The sequence below is a fragment of the Rutilus rutilus genome (genome assembly GCF_951802725.1).
Source record: "Rutilus rutilus genome assembly, chromosome: 8".
NCBI lineage: Eukaryota > Metazoa > Chordata > Actinopteri > Cypriniformes > Leuciscidae > Rutilus > Rutilus rutilus.
Genome location: NC_140222.1, coordinates 22,241,336 through 22,259,042, shown reverse-complemented (window position 1 = coordinate 22,259,042; position 17,707 = coordinate 22,241,336). Strand labels below are relative to the sequence as shown.

The 17,707-nt window shown below is 40.4% G+C and overlaps 2 protein-coding genes across 2 annotated transcripts in view; both read left to right on the top strand.

The window, feature by feature from the left end:
• tspan7 (tetraspanin 7) overlaps positions 1–14,007 on the top strand; it is a 34,595-nt gene extending 20,588 nt beyond the window's left edge. The window contains exons 3-9 of the mRNA XM_084415609.1: positions 8,423–8,611; positions 8,701–8,775; positions 8,886–8,981; positions 10,217–10,372; positions 10,455–10,538; positions 12,266–12,348; positions 12,591–14,007. Coding sequence (XP_084271735.1) covers positions 8,423–8,611; positions 8,701–8,775; positions 8,886–8,981; positions 10,217–10,372; positions 10,455–10,538; positions 12,266–12,334 — 669 coding nt within the window. The 3' untranslated portion in view covers positions 12,335–12,348; positions 12,591–14,007. The remainder of the gene's footprint in view (positions 1–8,422; positions 8,612–8,700; positions 8,776–8,885; positions 8,982–10,216; positions 10,373–10,454; positions 10,539–12,265; positions 12,349–12,590) is intronic.
• Positions 14,008–16,615: 2,608 nt separating this feature from the next.
• mid1ip1b (MID1 interacting protein 1b) lies at positions 16,616–17,352 on the top strand. Its single transcript, XM_084416850.1, has one exon. It carries the CDS (start codon positions 16,767–16,769, stop codon positions 17,205–17,207), a length of 441 nt encoding a protein of 146 aa, XP_084272976.1. The 5' UTR covers positions 16,616–16,766; the 3' UTR covers positions 17,208–17,352.
• The last annotated feature ends 355 nt before the right edge of the window (positions 17,353–17,707 follow it).

Genomic DNA, 17,707 nt, shown 5'->3' with positions numbered 1-17,707 from the left:
TATCCCCGTTCTCTCGCTCCTCTCTGTATCCCCGTTCTCTCGCTCCTCTCTCTATCCCCGTTCTCTCGCTCTTCTCTGTATCCCCGTTCTCTCGCTCCTCTCTGTATCCCCGTTCTCTCGCTCCTCTCTCTATCCCCGTTCTCTCGCTCCTCTCTCTATCCCCGTTCTCTCGCTCTTCTCTGTATCCCCGTTCTCTCACTCTTCTCTGTATCCCCGTTCTCTCGCTCCTCTCTCTATCCCCGTTCTCTCGCTCCTCTCTCTATCCCCGTTCTCTCGCTCTTCTCTGTATCCCCGTTCTCTCGCTCTTCTCTGTATCCCCGTTCTCTCGCTCCTCTCTGTATCCCCGTTCTCTCGCTCCTCTCTCTATCCCCGTTCTCTCGCTCTTCTCTGTATCCCCGTTCTCTCGCTCTTCTCTGTATCCGTTCTCTCACTCTTCTCTGTATCCCCGTTCTCTCGCTCTTCTCTGTATCCCCGTTCTCTCGCTCCTCTCTCTATCCCCGTTCTCTCGCTCTTCTCTGTATCCGTTCTCTCGCTCCTCTCTGTATCCCCGTTCTCTCGCTCCTCTCTGTATCCCCGTTCTCTCGCTCCTCTCTGTATCCCCGTTCTCTCGCTCCTCTCTGTATCCCCGTTCTCTCGCTCCTCTCTGTATCCCCGTTCTCTCGCTCTTCTCTGTATCCGTTCTCTCGCTCTTCTCTGTATCCCCGTTCTCTCGCTCTTCTCTGTATCCCCGTTCTCTCGCTCTTCTCTGTATCCGTTCTCTCGCTCTTCTCTGTATCCCCGTTCTCTCGCTCTTCTCTGTATCCCCGTTCTCTCGCTCTTCTCTGTATCCCCGTTCTCTCGCTCCTCTCTGTATCCCCGTTCTCTCGCTCCTCTCTGTATCCCCGTTCTCTCGCTCCTCTCTGTATCCCCGTTCTCTCGCTCCTCTCTCTATCCCCGTTCTCTCGCTCTTCTCTGTATCCCCGTTCTCTCGCTCCTCTCTCTATCCCCGTTCTCTCGCTCCTCTCTCTATCCCCGTTCTCTCGCTCTTCTCTGTATCCCCGTTCTCTCACTCTTCTCTGTATCCCCGTTCTCTCGCTCCTCTCTCTATCCCCGTTCTCTCGCTCCTCTCTCTATCCCCGTTCTCTCGCTCTTCTCTGTATCCCCGTTCTCTCGCTCTTCTCTGTATCCCCGTTCTCTCGCTCCTCTCTGTATCCCCGTTCTCTCGCTCCTCTCTCTATCCCCGTTCTCTCGCTCTTCTCTGTATCCCCGTTCTCTCGCTCTTCTCTGTATCCGTTCTCTCACTCTTCTCTGTATCCCCGTTCTCTCGCTCTTCTCTCTATCCCCGTTCTCTCGCTCTTCTCTGTATCCGTTCTCTCGCTCCTCTCTGTATCCCCGTTCTCTCGCTCCTCTCTGTATCCCCGTTCTCTCGCTCTTCTCTGTATCCGTTCTCTCGCTCTTCTCTGTATCCCCGTTCTCTCGCTCTTCTCTGTATCCCCGTTCTCTCGCTCTTCTCTGTATCCGTTCTCTCGCTCTTCTCTGTATCCCCGTTCTCTCGCTCTTCTCTGTATCCCCGTTCTCTCGCTCTTCTCTGTATCCCCGTTCTCTCGCTCCTCTCTCTATCCCCGTTCTCTCGCTCTTCTCTGTATCCGTTCTCTCGCTCCTCTCTGTATCCCCGTTCTCTCGCTCCTCTCTGTATCCCCGTTCTCTCGCTCCTCTCTGTATCCCCGTTCTCTCGCTCCTCTCTGTATCCCCGTTCTCTCGCTCTTCTCTGTATCCCCGTTCTCTCGCTCTTCTCTGTATCCCCGTTCTCTCGCTCTTCTCTGTATCCGTTCTCTCGCTCTTCTCTGTATCCCCGTTCTCTCGCTCTTCTCTGTATCCCCGTTCTCTCGCTCTTCTCTGTATCCGTTCTCTCGCTCTTCTCTGTATCCCCGTTCTCTCGCTCTTCTCTGTATCCCCGTTCTCTCGCTCTTCTCTGTATCCCCGTTCTCTCGCTCCTCTCTCTATCCCCGTTCTCTCGCTCCTCTCTGTATCCCCGTTCTCTCGCTCTTCTCTGTATCCCCGTTCTCTCGCTCCTCTCTGTATCCCCGTTCTCTCGCTCTTCTCTGTATCCCCGTTCTCTCGCTCTTCTCTGTATCCCCGTTCTCTCGCTCTTCTCTGTATCCCCGTTCTCTCGCTCCTCTCTGTATCCCCGTTCTCTCGCTCTTCTCTGTATCCCCGTTCTCTCGCTCTTCTCTGTATCCCCGTTCTCTCGCTCTTCTCTGTATCCCCGTTCTCTCGCTCTTCTCTGTATCCCCGTTCTCTCGCTCCTCTGTATCCCCGTTCTCTCGCTCCTCTCTGTATCCGTTCTCTCGCTCTTCTCTGTATCCCCGTTCTCTCGCTCCTCTCTGTATCCCCGTTCTCTCGCTCCTCTCTGTATCCCCGTTCTCTCGCTCTTCTCTGTATCCCCGTTCTCTCGCTCTTCTCTGTATCCCCGTTCTCTCGCTCTTCTCTGTATCCGTTCTCTCGCTCTTCTCTGTATCCCCGTTCTCTCGCTCTTCTCTGTATCCCCATTCTCTCGCTCTTCTCTGTATCCCCGTTCTCTCGCTCCTCTCTGTATCCCCGTTCTCTCGCTCCTCTCTGTATCCGTTCTCTCGCTCTTCTCTGTATCCCCGTTCTCTCGCTCTTCTCTGTATCCCCGTTCTCTCGCTCCTCTCTGTATCCCCGTTCTCTCGCTCCTCTCTGTATCCCCGTTCTCTCGCTCTTCTCTGTATCCCCGTTCTCTCGCTCTTCTCTGTATCCCCGTTCTCTCGCTCTTCTCTGTATCCCCGTTCTCTCGCTCTTCTCTGTATCCCCGTTCTCTCGCTCCTCTCTGTATCCCCGTTCTCTCGCTCCTCTCTGTATCCCCGTTCTCTCGCTCTTCTCTGTATCCCCGTTCTCTCGCTCTTCTCTGTATCCCCGTTCTCTCGCTCTTCTCTGTATCCCCGTTCTCTCGCTCCTCTCTGTATCCCCGTTCTCTCGCTCCTCTCTGTATCCCCGTTCTCTCGCTCTTCTCTGTATCCCCGTTCTCTCGCTCTTCTCTGTATCCCCGTTCTCTCGCTCTTCTCTGTATCCGTTCTCTCGCTCTTCTCTGTATCCCCGTTCTCTCGCTCTTCTCTGTATCCCCGTTCTCTCGCTCTTCTCTGTATCCCCGTTCTCTCGCTCCTCTCTGTATCCCCGTTCTCTCGCTCCTCTCTGTATCCCCGTTCTCTCGCTATCCGTTCTCTCGCTCCTCTCTCTATCCCCGTTCTCTCGCTCTTCTCTGTATCCCCGTTCTCTCGCTCCTCTCTCTATCCCCGTTCTCTCGCTCTTCTCTGTATCCCTGTTCTCTCGCTCTTCTCTGTATCCCCGTTCTCTCGCTCCTCTCTCTATCCCCGTTCTCTCGCTCTTCTCTGTATCCCCGTTCTCTCGCTCCTCAAAATCATCAGCTGATACTTGGCCATTTTAACCGGATCATTGAAGTCCCTAAAAAAAGCTATTTCTATTGAAAGGTGTGGATTTAATTTCGAAGTGTCGTTTAGTTTTTGTTGTTCACATAAACTTATACGAATAATATAAACATTTAAATATAATGTTTTTGTAGTATTTTTTCACATTAAAATGAATAAAAATAATATATAGTTTTTTGTTGTACATATAAAAATGTATAAAAAAAATAATACAATAAATTTGAATATTGTCATTGTATATTGTTATCGGGTTTAAAAAATGTATTTAAAAATAATACAATATTTTTGGGGGAATATTGTCATTGTATAGCCTATTAGGTTTTTTTTGAGCATACAGAAAATTATGTAAAAATAATTATATATAAAATTAGAATATACTTACTTTTTTTGGTTGTATATTCTTTGGGGTTTTTTTTGTCCATATAAAAATTAATAATAATATAATAATTATTATATTTTTAATCATACATATAATTTTTATATAATACTGTCGTTGTATAATGTTAGGTTTTAGTTTTTCATATAAAAACAAAAATATTTTACACAAATATTAAAAAGAATATACTACTCTGGGAAACAGGCAAAATGGGAATAATGGAAGCTGTGGGGATCGTTTTCTGAACTTTATTGAGCATATATTATTTATAAAAATTGGTAAATATATTATGAGCGTGAGTTTTTATTTATTTTTTAATTGTTTTTTGCACGTATGATTTCTGTTTTTGTAAACGTTGTTCTTCAGACATTGTTTTTGTTTAAAAAAAAGAAGAATTTAAAAAGTGAAAGTTTAGCCACTGTATAAATGTAAAAATGAGCGAATTCTGTCTCTATATGCTAATTTATGTCAGGTATTTCTTCCTGATTCTTAATATTTACTGGAAAATGCATATTTGAGAACGCCAAAGGAAAGCATAAAATTTACATGTCACTATTGAAACGTTGCCATGGCAGCCGCCTCTTCTGCTGTCGTGGAGTGTTTTTTTTCCTCAGTGATGAGAGCTATAATAGATTTAGGCTTTTTTTAAGCTCTAGATTGTGTGTAACTCGAGGCGTCGTTGACATATCAAAGACGAATGCCGCCGAGCCGCATCAATTTGCCATTCATTTGAAGAAATGAACGCTTCACATTTCGTTAGCAGACAAATGCGCGTGTCAGGAGACAGAAAGCGTCTCCTAACTGAGATGTTCAGAAACGTGCGGCTGAGATCCGGTTTAATGTCGGCTCTTCCAGCGGGAAGTGATAACTGACTCCAAGCTACACCAAGGCCATGGCTTTGATTCCCAGGGAATACATGAACTGATGAAACCTCGAAAAGAAAGCGCATTAGCAGTTTAGTTGTTGTTTTTGTCTTTTTAAAGTTTCGTGGAGTGATCTTGCAGGTTTTCTCATGGCTTTATTGAACAGACACATGGCTAAGACAGAGAGAGGGTGACAGAAGTACGGATGAATAATGTATATCCTTCTGCTCAGTAAACGTTTTCTTCTGCCAGACTTTACACTGAAACACACAAGTTCTGCTCCTCTATGTAGTTTTGCGTCTTGTTGTATGTATGTAGCGCTTCGTTTCTGTTCTTTTCTGTCATTCTTTTCTTATGAATAAAGATGCTCAGTAATGCATTGTCTCATGAGATGACTCATAATTCATCCTTAAAAATAAAGTCATATAATACATTATATTTTGCCTATTTTTAGGATCATCATCATAATGGACAGAGGAACCCGATCCAAATACATCTGTGTGTGGGTGACACACATCTCCAGCTTTTAAATAAAAGACAGTAGAGCTTTGTGTCAAAGAGTAATCGAGGGATTTCAAAGCATTTCGCACTTTACGTTTTCGTTCCTGAAAGTTAGAGCCGTTTCTTCCCCCTTCTCTCTCTCTCTCGAATCCCTGATGAGTCACACCATCTGTGCACTTTCTCCTCCTCTCTCTCTCCGTCTCTCTGTGTCTCAGTGTGAGATGGAGACGGGACACTGTGTCCTCTGTGCGATGGTGGACATGGTCTGAATGACAAGATGGTGGCACTATTGAGTATGGACAAAATTTTCTGTACCTCTCTCTATGTAGCTCTCTCAAACCTAGTGCGCTGTCTACCTAGAAAGCATTTTATGCATCATAGGCGTCATCCTTAGCATGGTATAGGCCCCAAAAACAGTATTTAACATGTAAAAAACCTCAAGATAATTAAAAATTTTAGTCAATATTTGGATGTGCAGTATTTTTTCTTTTTGCTAATTTAAGTATTGCGTCATCCACTTACAAAAAATATATACTTTTGATAATATATAATAAAAAAATACTGGGATGATATTTTGGATCTGATTTTAACACACTTTGATAGGCTATATTTGGAAATTGTGGTATTAGCACGGCATATGTCTTACAAAGCATGGTACTACGTCCAAAAAATGTTAAATCTAATTAATAATTGATCATTTTAGCCAATTTAGTGTGCTGTATTTAGAGTATCATGAAGTTAGCTAATGAAAAAAGTGACGGGATTTAGCATATTTAACAATTCTTGAGTTTGCTATGTTTATTTTGCTATACTCTTTGTACTAATTCAATTTTGCGTTCCACTGTTAGCTTACAACGTGCTCATGACAAAAAGTACTGTGGCAGTATTTTATTTAACATATTTGCCTATGTTTATGTATATTTTGCTATGTATTCTTTGTCAATTTGAGTATCATTGTGTTGCACTGTTAGCTTAGCAACATGCTAACATGAACTCTATTTGATGCTGCCCATGTAGTGCATTAATTTCTCTATTATAAGGTACCTGTTTGATGCTGCCTCAGAAGGGAGCTGCCTATGGAGACAGTAGACGCCAAGGCAGCAGCTCGCTAGGTTTTGGGTTTTGCGTGTGCCGCTACAGCTCTTCACACCATCATTAGCACATCCGTGAGAGCTAGGACTCTATTAGTGGTGCGCTGCTGTTCTGAGTAGGATGTTGGGTTCACATATTCATGGCCATTTCTGTGGGTAGCATTGTGTGCGCTCGCTAGCACCACGCTAATGCTCATGTCGGCTGCGTGGATGTTAGTCAGGGCAGTTTAGACAATATTTCAGTGATGATTTCATGCTGAAATGTCCTGCTGATCTATGTTCAGTCCACCATGTTGAATCTGTGATCCGTCCACTAGCCGTCTAAACTGGTTCAACTCAAGCCGAAGGCGACTTTCTCCCTCCGGCCTTCCAGACTGCTGATAAAAACTTAATAAACACTGAGAGAATGATCTCAACAGCCGTAACTCAATCATTTCTCCTAGTTTCTGAAGTAAAGATGATTCAAATAATTAACTCAATAACCTGAATGATTAGCATATTCAAATATCATGCAAACAACGTAGCATTTGAATATGCTAATCATTCTACAAGATTAGCTTTACCAGATTAGTGAGATTACCATGGTACATGGTGTCTAAAACATGGTATTACCATGGTACATTTTGTAATTGAAAGTCTTGTAACGGTCTAGATCTCTAAGAGAGAGAAATATTATCATATTTTCGTTGTGTTGTCATCTTTTTTTCTTAAATGTAAGCTAATTTTGTTGTGTTGTCATCTTTTGTCTGCTCTTTTTATATTTTGTGTGTTGTGCAGGAGAAATGAAACGTGGTTAGATACATATCTTTCATGAGGTTTATTTAGGTTATTTTCATAAGAAGAGTTAAACAGTTAGGCCGATGTAGATCGTATATTACGTGACATCCCGCCACCCCTAAATGAGTGCCGTTTCATAGAACCTTCTAGTGATGGATAAATACACCAGCGCCCTCTTCTGGTTAACACACTAAACTCACAATTGCACAGTGGTTTGAAGTACATATTTGTGTGATTAAAATGTAGGCCTAACAAATTGCTTTTTAGAAGAAAAAAAAAAATTATCAATACATTTACTGAAGTTTAGACTTTGAATAAGTTAAACAAAATATTGAAACATTTAATTTATAATCAGGAATTGTATACATGTATTATACACTTTTATATATACATTTGTATAATGTATATACTTTTATTCTACATTTATTTTTAAGAGATACTTCCTGAAAACATCTTGTTTTAAAAATGTTTACATATATTTTTAAATCTTGAAAACAACTTTTGTGATGTCTTTTCAAAAATAAAATAAAAATACAAGTTACATTTGTGCTTTTATGTAAGATCTTACCAAAAAAAAAAAATTATTTTCATGTATTAATACAATTATTTAAGCCAATGAGTGTATATAAAACCTTTCAGAATACTAGTCAAACTAATCACAACAGTTTCATATGTGAACAGCACACAACAAATCTGAACATTTTAATGTTACACATTTAAGGACATTAGAGATATTGATTTGAAGTTAAATTATTTTAAATTATTTACCATAAAACATGAAAGTATGAAAGTAAAAAAATTTTTTTTATTATTGTTATAATTGTATGTATTTAATTTTTGTCATTTGTATTAGTTTTTTTATATTTATATTTAGCTTTAGCTTTCGTTTTTATTTTTTTTATTTACAGTTTGGTACTTCAATACTTGCCATTTTATAACAAGTTTAAGGTCATCTCATTTTTAATTAGTGCTGTCAAATCATGATTAATCGCATCTAACATAAAGTTTGTAAATATATAATATATGTGTGTATATATTTACAACATTTTATGTTAGATGCGATTATTGACAGCACTCATATTTGTTTTATTTTATTTCAGTGATAGAAAATGGTTCTTAATAGTTAAATATTTTAACAATACCAATGCTGCTAATAAAAAATTGGCATATTATTCAAATTGGTGTCATTATAATAAAATATTCAAACACATAATTTCATTATTGATTAATCAGAATCAATACTTCCATATTCTGATCAAATTGTTTTGCTATGTTCACGTGTTGTCCACTAGATGGTAGCAAATCTGTACAAGTACTCACCAGAAGGGTTTAACAATTAAAGTTAATTTGTTTTTTTTTCTCTCTCTCTAGATCACGGGGGCGGTCCTGCTGGCTGTGGGATTATGGGGGAAGTTCATTTTGGGTCCGTACATCTCTCTGATCGCTGAAAACTCCACCAATGCTCCCTACGTGCTCATCGGGACCGGGACTACGATCATCGTGTTCGGGCTGTTCGGATGCTTCGCCACGTGCCGTGGGAGTCCATGGATGCTCAAACTGGTGAGAGCTCGCTGCTGGTTTAGCTTCAGGAAGTAGATTTTACACCGGACATCAAGTGACGGCCCTAATGTGTCTCTCTCTGTCTGTAGTACGCCATGTTCCTGTCTCTGGTTTTCCTGGCAGAGCTGGTCGCTGGCATCTCGGGCTTTGTTTTCCGTCATGAGGTGAGACGTGCGCACGCAGGTTCTCCAGCGGGGATCTCCATCTGTCTCGCTCTATGAGGCCTTGTTCTGGTGACATCTGATGGAGTGTGTGTGTATGTGTGTTCCCTCAGATCAAAGGCACCTTTCTGAGGACGTACAACGAAGCTGTTCAGAATTATAACACCCGGGATGAGAGAAGCATTGCGGTGGACAAAGTCCAGAGGAGTGTACGTTCAAACACTGGTTAACATCAGTTTATCTAATGTGATTCTTTTTTTAATAATTTTTAATTATATAGCAATAAAAACTATAAAAAGGAGAGTTTATAATGACAAACTTTCATATTGGCTGGATAAAGCCTTGACTGAACGTTTAAAATATTATTAAGAGCTAAAGGTTATAGGCAGTCAGATAGACTGATAGCTGATGTTCTGGGTAGTTGCTAGGGTGTTTCTAAGGTATTCCGGATAGTTGCTAGGCAGTCGTAAGGATTTTCTTGGTGGTTCCTAGGCATTGCCAAGGTGTTCTGGGTGGTCACAAAGATGTTAGGTGTTCTCCATGCTTGTTAGGGCATTGTATTGGTGTTCTGGGTGGTTGCTAGGGTGTTGCTAAGATATTATGAGTGGTTGTTAGGTAGTTGCAAGGGAATTCTTGGTTGATAGGGCATTGCTAGATATACCAAGTAGTTGCTAGGGGTTGCTAAGATATTTTCGGTGGATGTTAGGCAGTTGCTAAGGTGTTCTGTGTAGTTGCTAGGGTGTTGCTAAGGTGTTCTGGGTAGTTGCTAGGGCGATGCAAATGTATTCATTCTGATGTTGTTGCTTGGATGTTCCTAACATATTCTGGGTAGTTTTTAGGCAGTTGCAAGGGTGTTCTAGATGTGTATGCACTGTTTGATTATTTGATTACTTTATACAATTTCTGTAGTGTTTCTTATTTCTAATGCTTGAAGTTTTTCAGGTCAGTCTATTTCATTTGTGTCTTTGTTCTATTGTAGTTTGTTTTCTTATATGGTTGTAATTAGTTTCTTTGTTCTTATTTCATCACTGTTTACTTGTCTTCAGTAAGTTTGTTTGTTTTTTTACTTTACTTTTTTTGTGATATTGAAAATGGTGACAAGAATTATGAAATTTCAATTGTATCAAAAATGTTGACATCATAAAAACCTTTTTTAAATCTAAAAGAATGATATTGTTATTTATATCGTTATCTTGAGAAAAAAATTACTCATATCGTGATATAAGATTTTGGTCATATCGCCCACCTCAGGCGTTTCTGAGATATCCTGGGTGGTTGTTAGGCAGTTGCAAGAATGTTATGGGTGGTTGCCAGGTAGTTGCTAGGGAGTTGTTAAGGTGTTACAGATTATTGTTAGGGTGTAGCTAAGATTTTCTGGGTGGTTGTTAGGCAGATAGATCTCCTGTTACCTGTTGTTCTCGCTCACTGTATTTCCTGTCTTTAGTTGCGTTGCTGTGGTGTTCTGAACTACACCAGCTGGTTCTCCAGTGTTTATTACCCTGTGAATGGACTTCCTCCGAGCTGCTGCGCTAACATCTCCGACTGCAACGCCTCAGACCTGAGAAACGCCACCATAGCGCCCACCAAAGTCTATCAGCAGGTAACACGCGCACACACTCGCACAAACACACAGGCTGACTGTCTTTATTTTCATCTATTTATAAGGATTCTTTTGTTTTCAGGGCTGCTATGAGCTAGTGACGACCTTTATTGAGACTAACATGGGCATTATCGCTGGAGTAACATTTGGAATTGCATTCTCGCAGGTAGGATGAAGGCTATTTACATATTTTACTCACACTAATACCTGAAATGAATTTTATGATTTTTTAAGCATTTAAAAATATTCTATACTTTTATTTTAAATATTTTATTTTTACTTTTTAAAAATGTTGTACACTTATAATATAAAAAAAACTTTAAATTTTAAATTAATTTAAACAATTAATTTAAATTTTAAATACTTTAAAAAATCTTATTTTAATATTCTACTCTTTTGTTGTATATGGAAGCTTATGGAAGTTACAAAGTCAGAATTCTGAGATATAAATTCGCAATTCTGAGAAATAGTTGCAATTCTGAGAAATAAAATCGCACTTCTAACGAAATAAATTCAAAAAAAAACAAAATAGTCGCAATTCCGGTAAATTAAGTCGCAATTCCGACAAAATAAAGTCACAATTCTGAGAAATTAAGTCGCAATTCTGAGAAATAAAGTCGCAATTCTAACAAAATAAAGTTGCAGTTCCGACAAAGTAGTCGCAATTCCAACAAAATAAAGTCGCAATTCCAAGAAATAAAGTCACAATTTTGAGAAATAAACTCTAAGATATATTGTCGCAATTATGAGAAATAGTCGAAATTCTGAGAAATGTAGTTGCAGTTCTGAGATATAAATGCAATTCTGAGAAATAAAGTTGCAATTCTGAGAAAAAGTCATAATTCTGAGAAATAAAGTCGCAATTCCGAGAAATAAAGTTGCAATTACCTTTTGTATTTTATTATTCGGTGGCGGAAACAAGTTTCCATAGTTTTAAATTTTTTAAGCCTTAAATGTAAATGATCGCTGATATGTATATGTAAATGACCTCTTGATTGGTCGAAACAGATAGCCCCGCCCCAAACGCATGCAATTGGTTGATTTTATTATCTAATATTACCTTCTAATTTCATCTAAGCCTTAAACAGGAATGTTTTTCCTCTCGCTGAGTTGCCATAATCACATCTGAGGCGTTTGCAAGCTAATATTTACTCCAATCTGTTTTCCGTTTACCGCCGAAGCGAGTTGAACAGCTGGCTGGTGTTGTCTCACACAGGTGTAGCGCTATACGCCGCCGAAATGAGTCACTCGGTAGCGCCGCGTGCGCTCACGTCTAAAAGCTGGAGCGAGAGCCGCGCTGCCATGACAACCCCGCGGTGAACGCCGACCCCGGGCTGTCTGTGTTTTCCCAGCCCTCATTTAGTAAACACACATAGACACACATGCGGGAGCCGAGCGTGCGGCGCAGCTGGGGTTTGCTAGCGAACGTGCCGTTTCAAACACAATCAGGCCCTCTGTCACTCACGCTTCCGCCTCGGGACCATTATGCAGATATCTCTCCATCCGTACTAATGGGTCCAAAGGGGCACAGAGGAACACCTCGACCCCTCTGACGCACACACACCATGCTAATTGAACTGTAAATGTTATCTGCGAGCACACGGGCGGCCCGAATCAATGACATCTCTTAGAGACGCGGCCCCGCTAATACGTCTAATCTTGCGTAGCGCATGTGGAATTCTTTTGGCTCGGTTAAATGGGAATCAGTAAACATTCATTATGATTATAACTAGAATTTCTTGAGCGCGGAGAGAGCGAACTGTAAACCCAGCAGAGCAGCCGGTAGTAACGACTACCACAATTTAATTTAATTAGCAATTACGTTGGCAGAGGCAGCAAAAGAGGCTCTGGAAAACAGTTTTACCATGGTAACGGTGCATGTGTGTTTTTCAGCTGATCGGGATGCTGTTGGCCTGCTGTCTGTCACGATTCATCACTGCCAATCAGTACGAGATGGTGTAGCGGCGTGTGCACAGGTGAACTAGGAAACTCATATGTATGAAAATAGCACATGAATTTGTAAGCATTCATTTCAGTTTGAGTTTGGCGTTAATGTGCAGCTAAGCTAACAGCTCAATGCTCTAATAAGCATAAAAATACAAATATCAGACAAAGTTTTTAATATTAAATACAATATTTTCAGTAGTTTTCTTAACGTTTTTTTTTTTGCGTTCATGTCACAGAAAATGTTTAAACCTCTTTTTCCCTGTTTCTACAGGCGCCAAAGACGTACGACACCTTGGAAAGGGAAAGCAACCCAAAAATGCTAGCACACTCCATTCTTTCTCATCTGTTTTTATATTCTCTCTCTCTCTGCTTTTATCTTTCATTCTGTCTTTCCTGCCTTCTTTTTTCTCCCTTCCGTCATTCCTTAACTATGCAGTTGTGCCATGATGACCAAAGCCTCTCCCTTCGGAACGTCAACGTTAGCGAGGAAAAGGAAATGGTTTTAAGACGCACTCCTGTATTTTACTTCACTGTACAAAAACCTTGCATGCGAACACCATCGCACACTACAACTACAGTCAGCAGCGTTTCTGTAACACCACGTCCTAACCTCTCGCAATCGATATCTCAATCCCTCTCTAGCTGTGTATCAAATATGTTCAGATTAGCTGTGGTTTTGTCAATTTGCACAGAATTTTCTATTTCAGAAATGACTTAATACTTGGTTTGGACATAAACGCGACTTGAGTGATTTGATAGTTAATTATGAAATGTTTGGTTGAGAAGACATTTTTTTTCTTAGCTATCTTCCATTTTGTCAGCTTAGTTCCCGTTTGTCACGTTGCACTTGGTAGCTCCGCCCACAGTGAAATCTCATTGGTCCAGATAGCTGTGTATGTTCTGATTGGCTATTTTGTGGCTTTGCACAGTATTTTTACTCAGTGTTGGCACAGCAATTACTTTACATTCAAAACTCCGCACACTAGGCTAGGGCATGGTGTTACTTGACCCCTAAAAAGTGACTTCAATGCAGATTTGTTAGTTACGTGCTGTTTCGGGAGGAAAAACTTTTAAAAAAGAAAAAAAAAAAAACACAGATGACAAGATGTTTTTGTTGTTGTTGTTGCTTTTGTAAAATCTTTGGCAAAGGGGTTTATCTCAGAAATGGCTTTTTTTTGTCTTTATGATTTGGATTCAATTTTTTGCTCCATGTCTCAATGCCGGGTTTAAAGTGACTCGACATAATCATGTACAGTCAAAAGTTTCAATTTTGTCTTGTTGTGAAAGCCAAAAACAAGCAATTTTCTGCCACATACAGAACTTAAATAAGTTCAAACTAATGTGTGAACATTACAATTAGTGGTTTTACACTGTTAGATGGTTTTACCAAATCAAGTAGATATTTCAGAGTACTAACTAAACACTCAAATTCAACCGTTTATGGATTGTAGTTACAGTTTTACACCATATCTACCTTGTGACACACTATGTTTGCTTTTATTTTGTGGTGTTTTTCTGTAAGAATGTAATCACACGGAGCATCTCTTTCAGCATTGAGGATGTTCTTGCTTTACAGCTCAGAGAATCTTCAGTTATTTTCAAGCAGATTAATATTTGCATGAGAAATATGAAAGAATTTGAATTTTGGTATGACAAAAATGATATTTCTAAGGATGCTATATTGTTTGAAAAAAAATTAAAATGTTATACTAAATATATATATACATATTACTCACTATAAACAATCACAACCATATGGAGCCCCTGGAAGGGACATGGTGATGGATATATATATAAGATAAAAGGAAAAATTGTTTAATGCTTTTACGTTCACTCGTAAAACTTTTGAGAAAACGCAAAATCATTGAAATATTTTTTCCCCCCTCCCATCCCATATTTTTCCGCCACCACGTCTCTTTAGGGGCTCCGTACAACCAGATCACAGACCAATGGAAAAAAAAGTACAAGGTTAAAAAAAATGGTCACGGTAGAGTGATTATGCTGGCAGGAGAACAGCTCTTAAAAACAGATGTCTAGTTAAAACGCTGGAGAAATTTGATTTACAGCTCTATATAAAAGAGGAATAAACGCAGATTTTCTGGAGGTCTGAATCAAAGGAATTCTAGAATCATCACTATTATCACATGAGCCAGGCTTTAGTGACCTCTGTTGTTTATTTATTGTTTATTTATGTACATTTGTGGTAGAAATCGCTGCAGTCTTTGGCTTTCTTTAATTTCGAATCGTTCTGTGAAGTAGGTTAACGAATTCCATATTTACGTGTGTCGATGTGCATCTGTCTTTTTTAATTTAATTTTGTGTTGCTGTTTTGTATGGTTTTCTCATTGATCATTAATTTTATTATCATACAGACTTATAAATATTATTAATATGTTAACAATCATTTCTGCAGCTGCCCCATGTGTTGATGGGTCATTAAGTATTAGAGTCCAGAATTCATAGTCTGAAAACACGTGATGAACTACACATCTTCAAATAGACGAGCGGAGTAATACTATACTTTGTACAATAAAAATACAACTTTTTAAAATGCACCACCAGCTAGCATGCCAACAAAATGTACGTTGATATTGTAAACAACCGTGATCTCTATGAATAAAATGGTTCTTCGTCGTTACCAGCTTCTGTTTAGTCATTATTTGAAATGTGCGTGTTATTGTTTGAACTGGATGGATGGATGGATGGATTCCCATGGGATCATGTGAAAGCTTGTTTTATCACGGCTTGAAAGCAGGTTTCTTATTCCCTTCCTGACCGCTAGATGGCACCACGATGTTGTTGAAAAACGTAACGCGGACGCAACCGCAACGACAGGAGACCTCCGTGAACGGGGTAAGCCCATGCAAACATGGACCTTAGTGCAGATATTGTGTAATCTGAGAACTCTGAGATCATCAGCAGATCTTATTGTGGCCCCCAAAACGTATCTGAACACTTAAAGGAATAGTTTAAGTGTAATTCAGTCATCATTTAGGCTAATGTTACTCACCCTCAAGTTGTTCCAAACCTGTATGAGTTTCTCTCTTCTGTTGAACGCAAAAGAAGATATTTTGAAGAATATGGGTAACCAAACAGTTGATGGACCACACTGACTTCCAAACTGAAGGCGAGTAAATGATGACAGAATTTTCATTTTTTGGTGAACTATCCCTTTAAGTCCCACTATCTAATGTCCGACAGTGACTGAACATTCTCCACTAACCTTTGAAAACCAAGAGTCCAACACGGATGGTTCTCATTTTGACCAGTTTGTCTATTGTTTTATAAAACAATAGACAAACATTATGACTGAATTACACTTAAACTATTCCTTTAAGTGTTCAGATACGTTTTGGATATCCTGTTCTATATAACCCCTGTTTTGGATTTTAAAAAAACTAAGAAGAGAAAATGAATCGATGGAATAAACCTTTCTGTCACTACGAGTAGTAAGGTACTTTCATCAGTCCGGTAGTTCCCTCGTACACTCTCCTTTTCTTTCAAACTGTCGTGTCTTTGACCGTGAGCTGCAGGCTTGGCACGTTGCCGGATTTCCTTTCTTCCCTGTGATTGGCTGTTGACAGGCGCCGTCCTCCTGGATGAACTAAGCAACTGGCTTCTAATTGGACTAGAGCGGCTGAGCGGTTGTGGGCTGATGCTTCGTCTCATGAATATTCATAAGCGCCACAGAGCTACATGCGGCCTCACCCTCGGTCGGTTGCTAGACGAGTGTGTTATCTTTCAGCGACTTTATCGCCGGTTTCCTTGGACTTTGCCGGACCTTTTCGAATTTAAGAGAGGATAAATATCAGCAAAGGTGGGTATTTAGAAGCTTATATTATTTGTTAGCTTCGACAGATTGACGCCTAGTTTGCCGGCCGGCATTTCCTCCAGGAAATCAAGGGAGTGGTAAGAAGCGAATAGATCACGTTCAGATCACATTTCTTTAATACAAATTTAAATAGAGCAGGTTTAGTTTTACTAAATACTTAAAACAATTGAACAGTTTCATTCCAAATCATTGCAAATATTATTGAAAGATTAGTAATAGTATTATTTATAATTCTTGCTTTCTCTACCTATCTTTTATTTACACACTGATTTATTTTGATTATGTAATATTGTGTGCATGGACCCCTAATCTTTCACGCATCTATGTTATTTCAGGTCACATTATCCGGTTACGACCTGGTTACACGTTTGATTGACGCGTGGAAGCCACACCCTTGCTTTAAATCCACCTGCGCTTTCAAAAAGTCATTCTTCTGAAGCGCACAAGGGATCTGAGCACTCCCTGGACCCAAATAATAGTGGATAAACCACTATTAGATCTACCTGAACCGTCCAGCCCAAGAATAACTACATCTGCTGCTTTTTTTTATTGTCTATACAGAGCTTTAAAGCCTCGTTCTGCATTTGAGCCCTCCAGGTCAATAAGAAAGCAAATATGATGCAAATCTGCGATTCCTACAACCAAAAAAACTCTCTCTTCAATTCCATGAACCGGTTTATTGGTGCCGTGAACAACATGGACCAGACGGTCATGGTGCCAAGTTTGCTGAGGGACGTCCCATTGGACCAGGAGGAGGAGAAAGAGGTGAACACCTTCCAGGATGGAGACATGTACGGCTCTTATGTGCTCCTCAAATCAATAAGGAACGATATCGAATGGGGCGTGCTTCAAGCTGACGAGAGGCGCAAGGACAAGCACGGGGTGACAACGTCCCTGGAAGTGTCTCGCATCGAACCGAACGATGAGGACTTGGAGAAGCTGTTTCATTTTCATCTAACCGGACTGCACACCGTACTGTCGAAGCTCACCCGAAAAGCGAACACTCTAACAAACAGGTACACGAAGGAAATTGGTATAGGCGGCTGTGGGAATTGAAACCAACTAGAGTTTACTCCATTCATCGCCGGTGGACCAAAAAAAAAAAAAGGTTCACAAGAGGGTGCAGCAGGGGTTGAAGCCAAATGGGCCCCTGGTGGCTTCCGTGCATTTTTAATTCCCCGGATTGAAAAAAAGACTTGTACCTGACGCCGGTTTACAAGCACCCTTAATTCCCCAGCTAACATCCCTTGATATTGTTTGCACAAGCTGGATACCGGCTTGGAAACAGGCTTTTGAAACTAAACGCATTGTATTTAAATAAGCAAACATTTTGAAAAAAAGATATGCAAAAGACATTTCATGGCCTGGTATGGTAGTTTTGGAGATTGTATTAATGTAGATTATAACAGTTTAAGGCTGGGGGTGAGAATTAAAATCACTAATTATATATAAAACGCACATTTCTACGCTAAAGAGTGGCTGGTACTCTATCATTTTAAGGTGCTTAATTGATGATGGAATCGCATGATGGTCCTTACGGATGTTGACTGATTCCA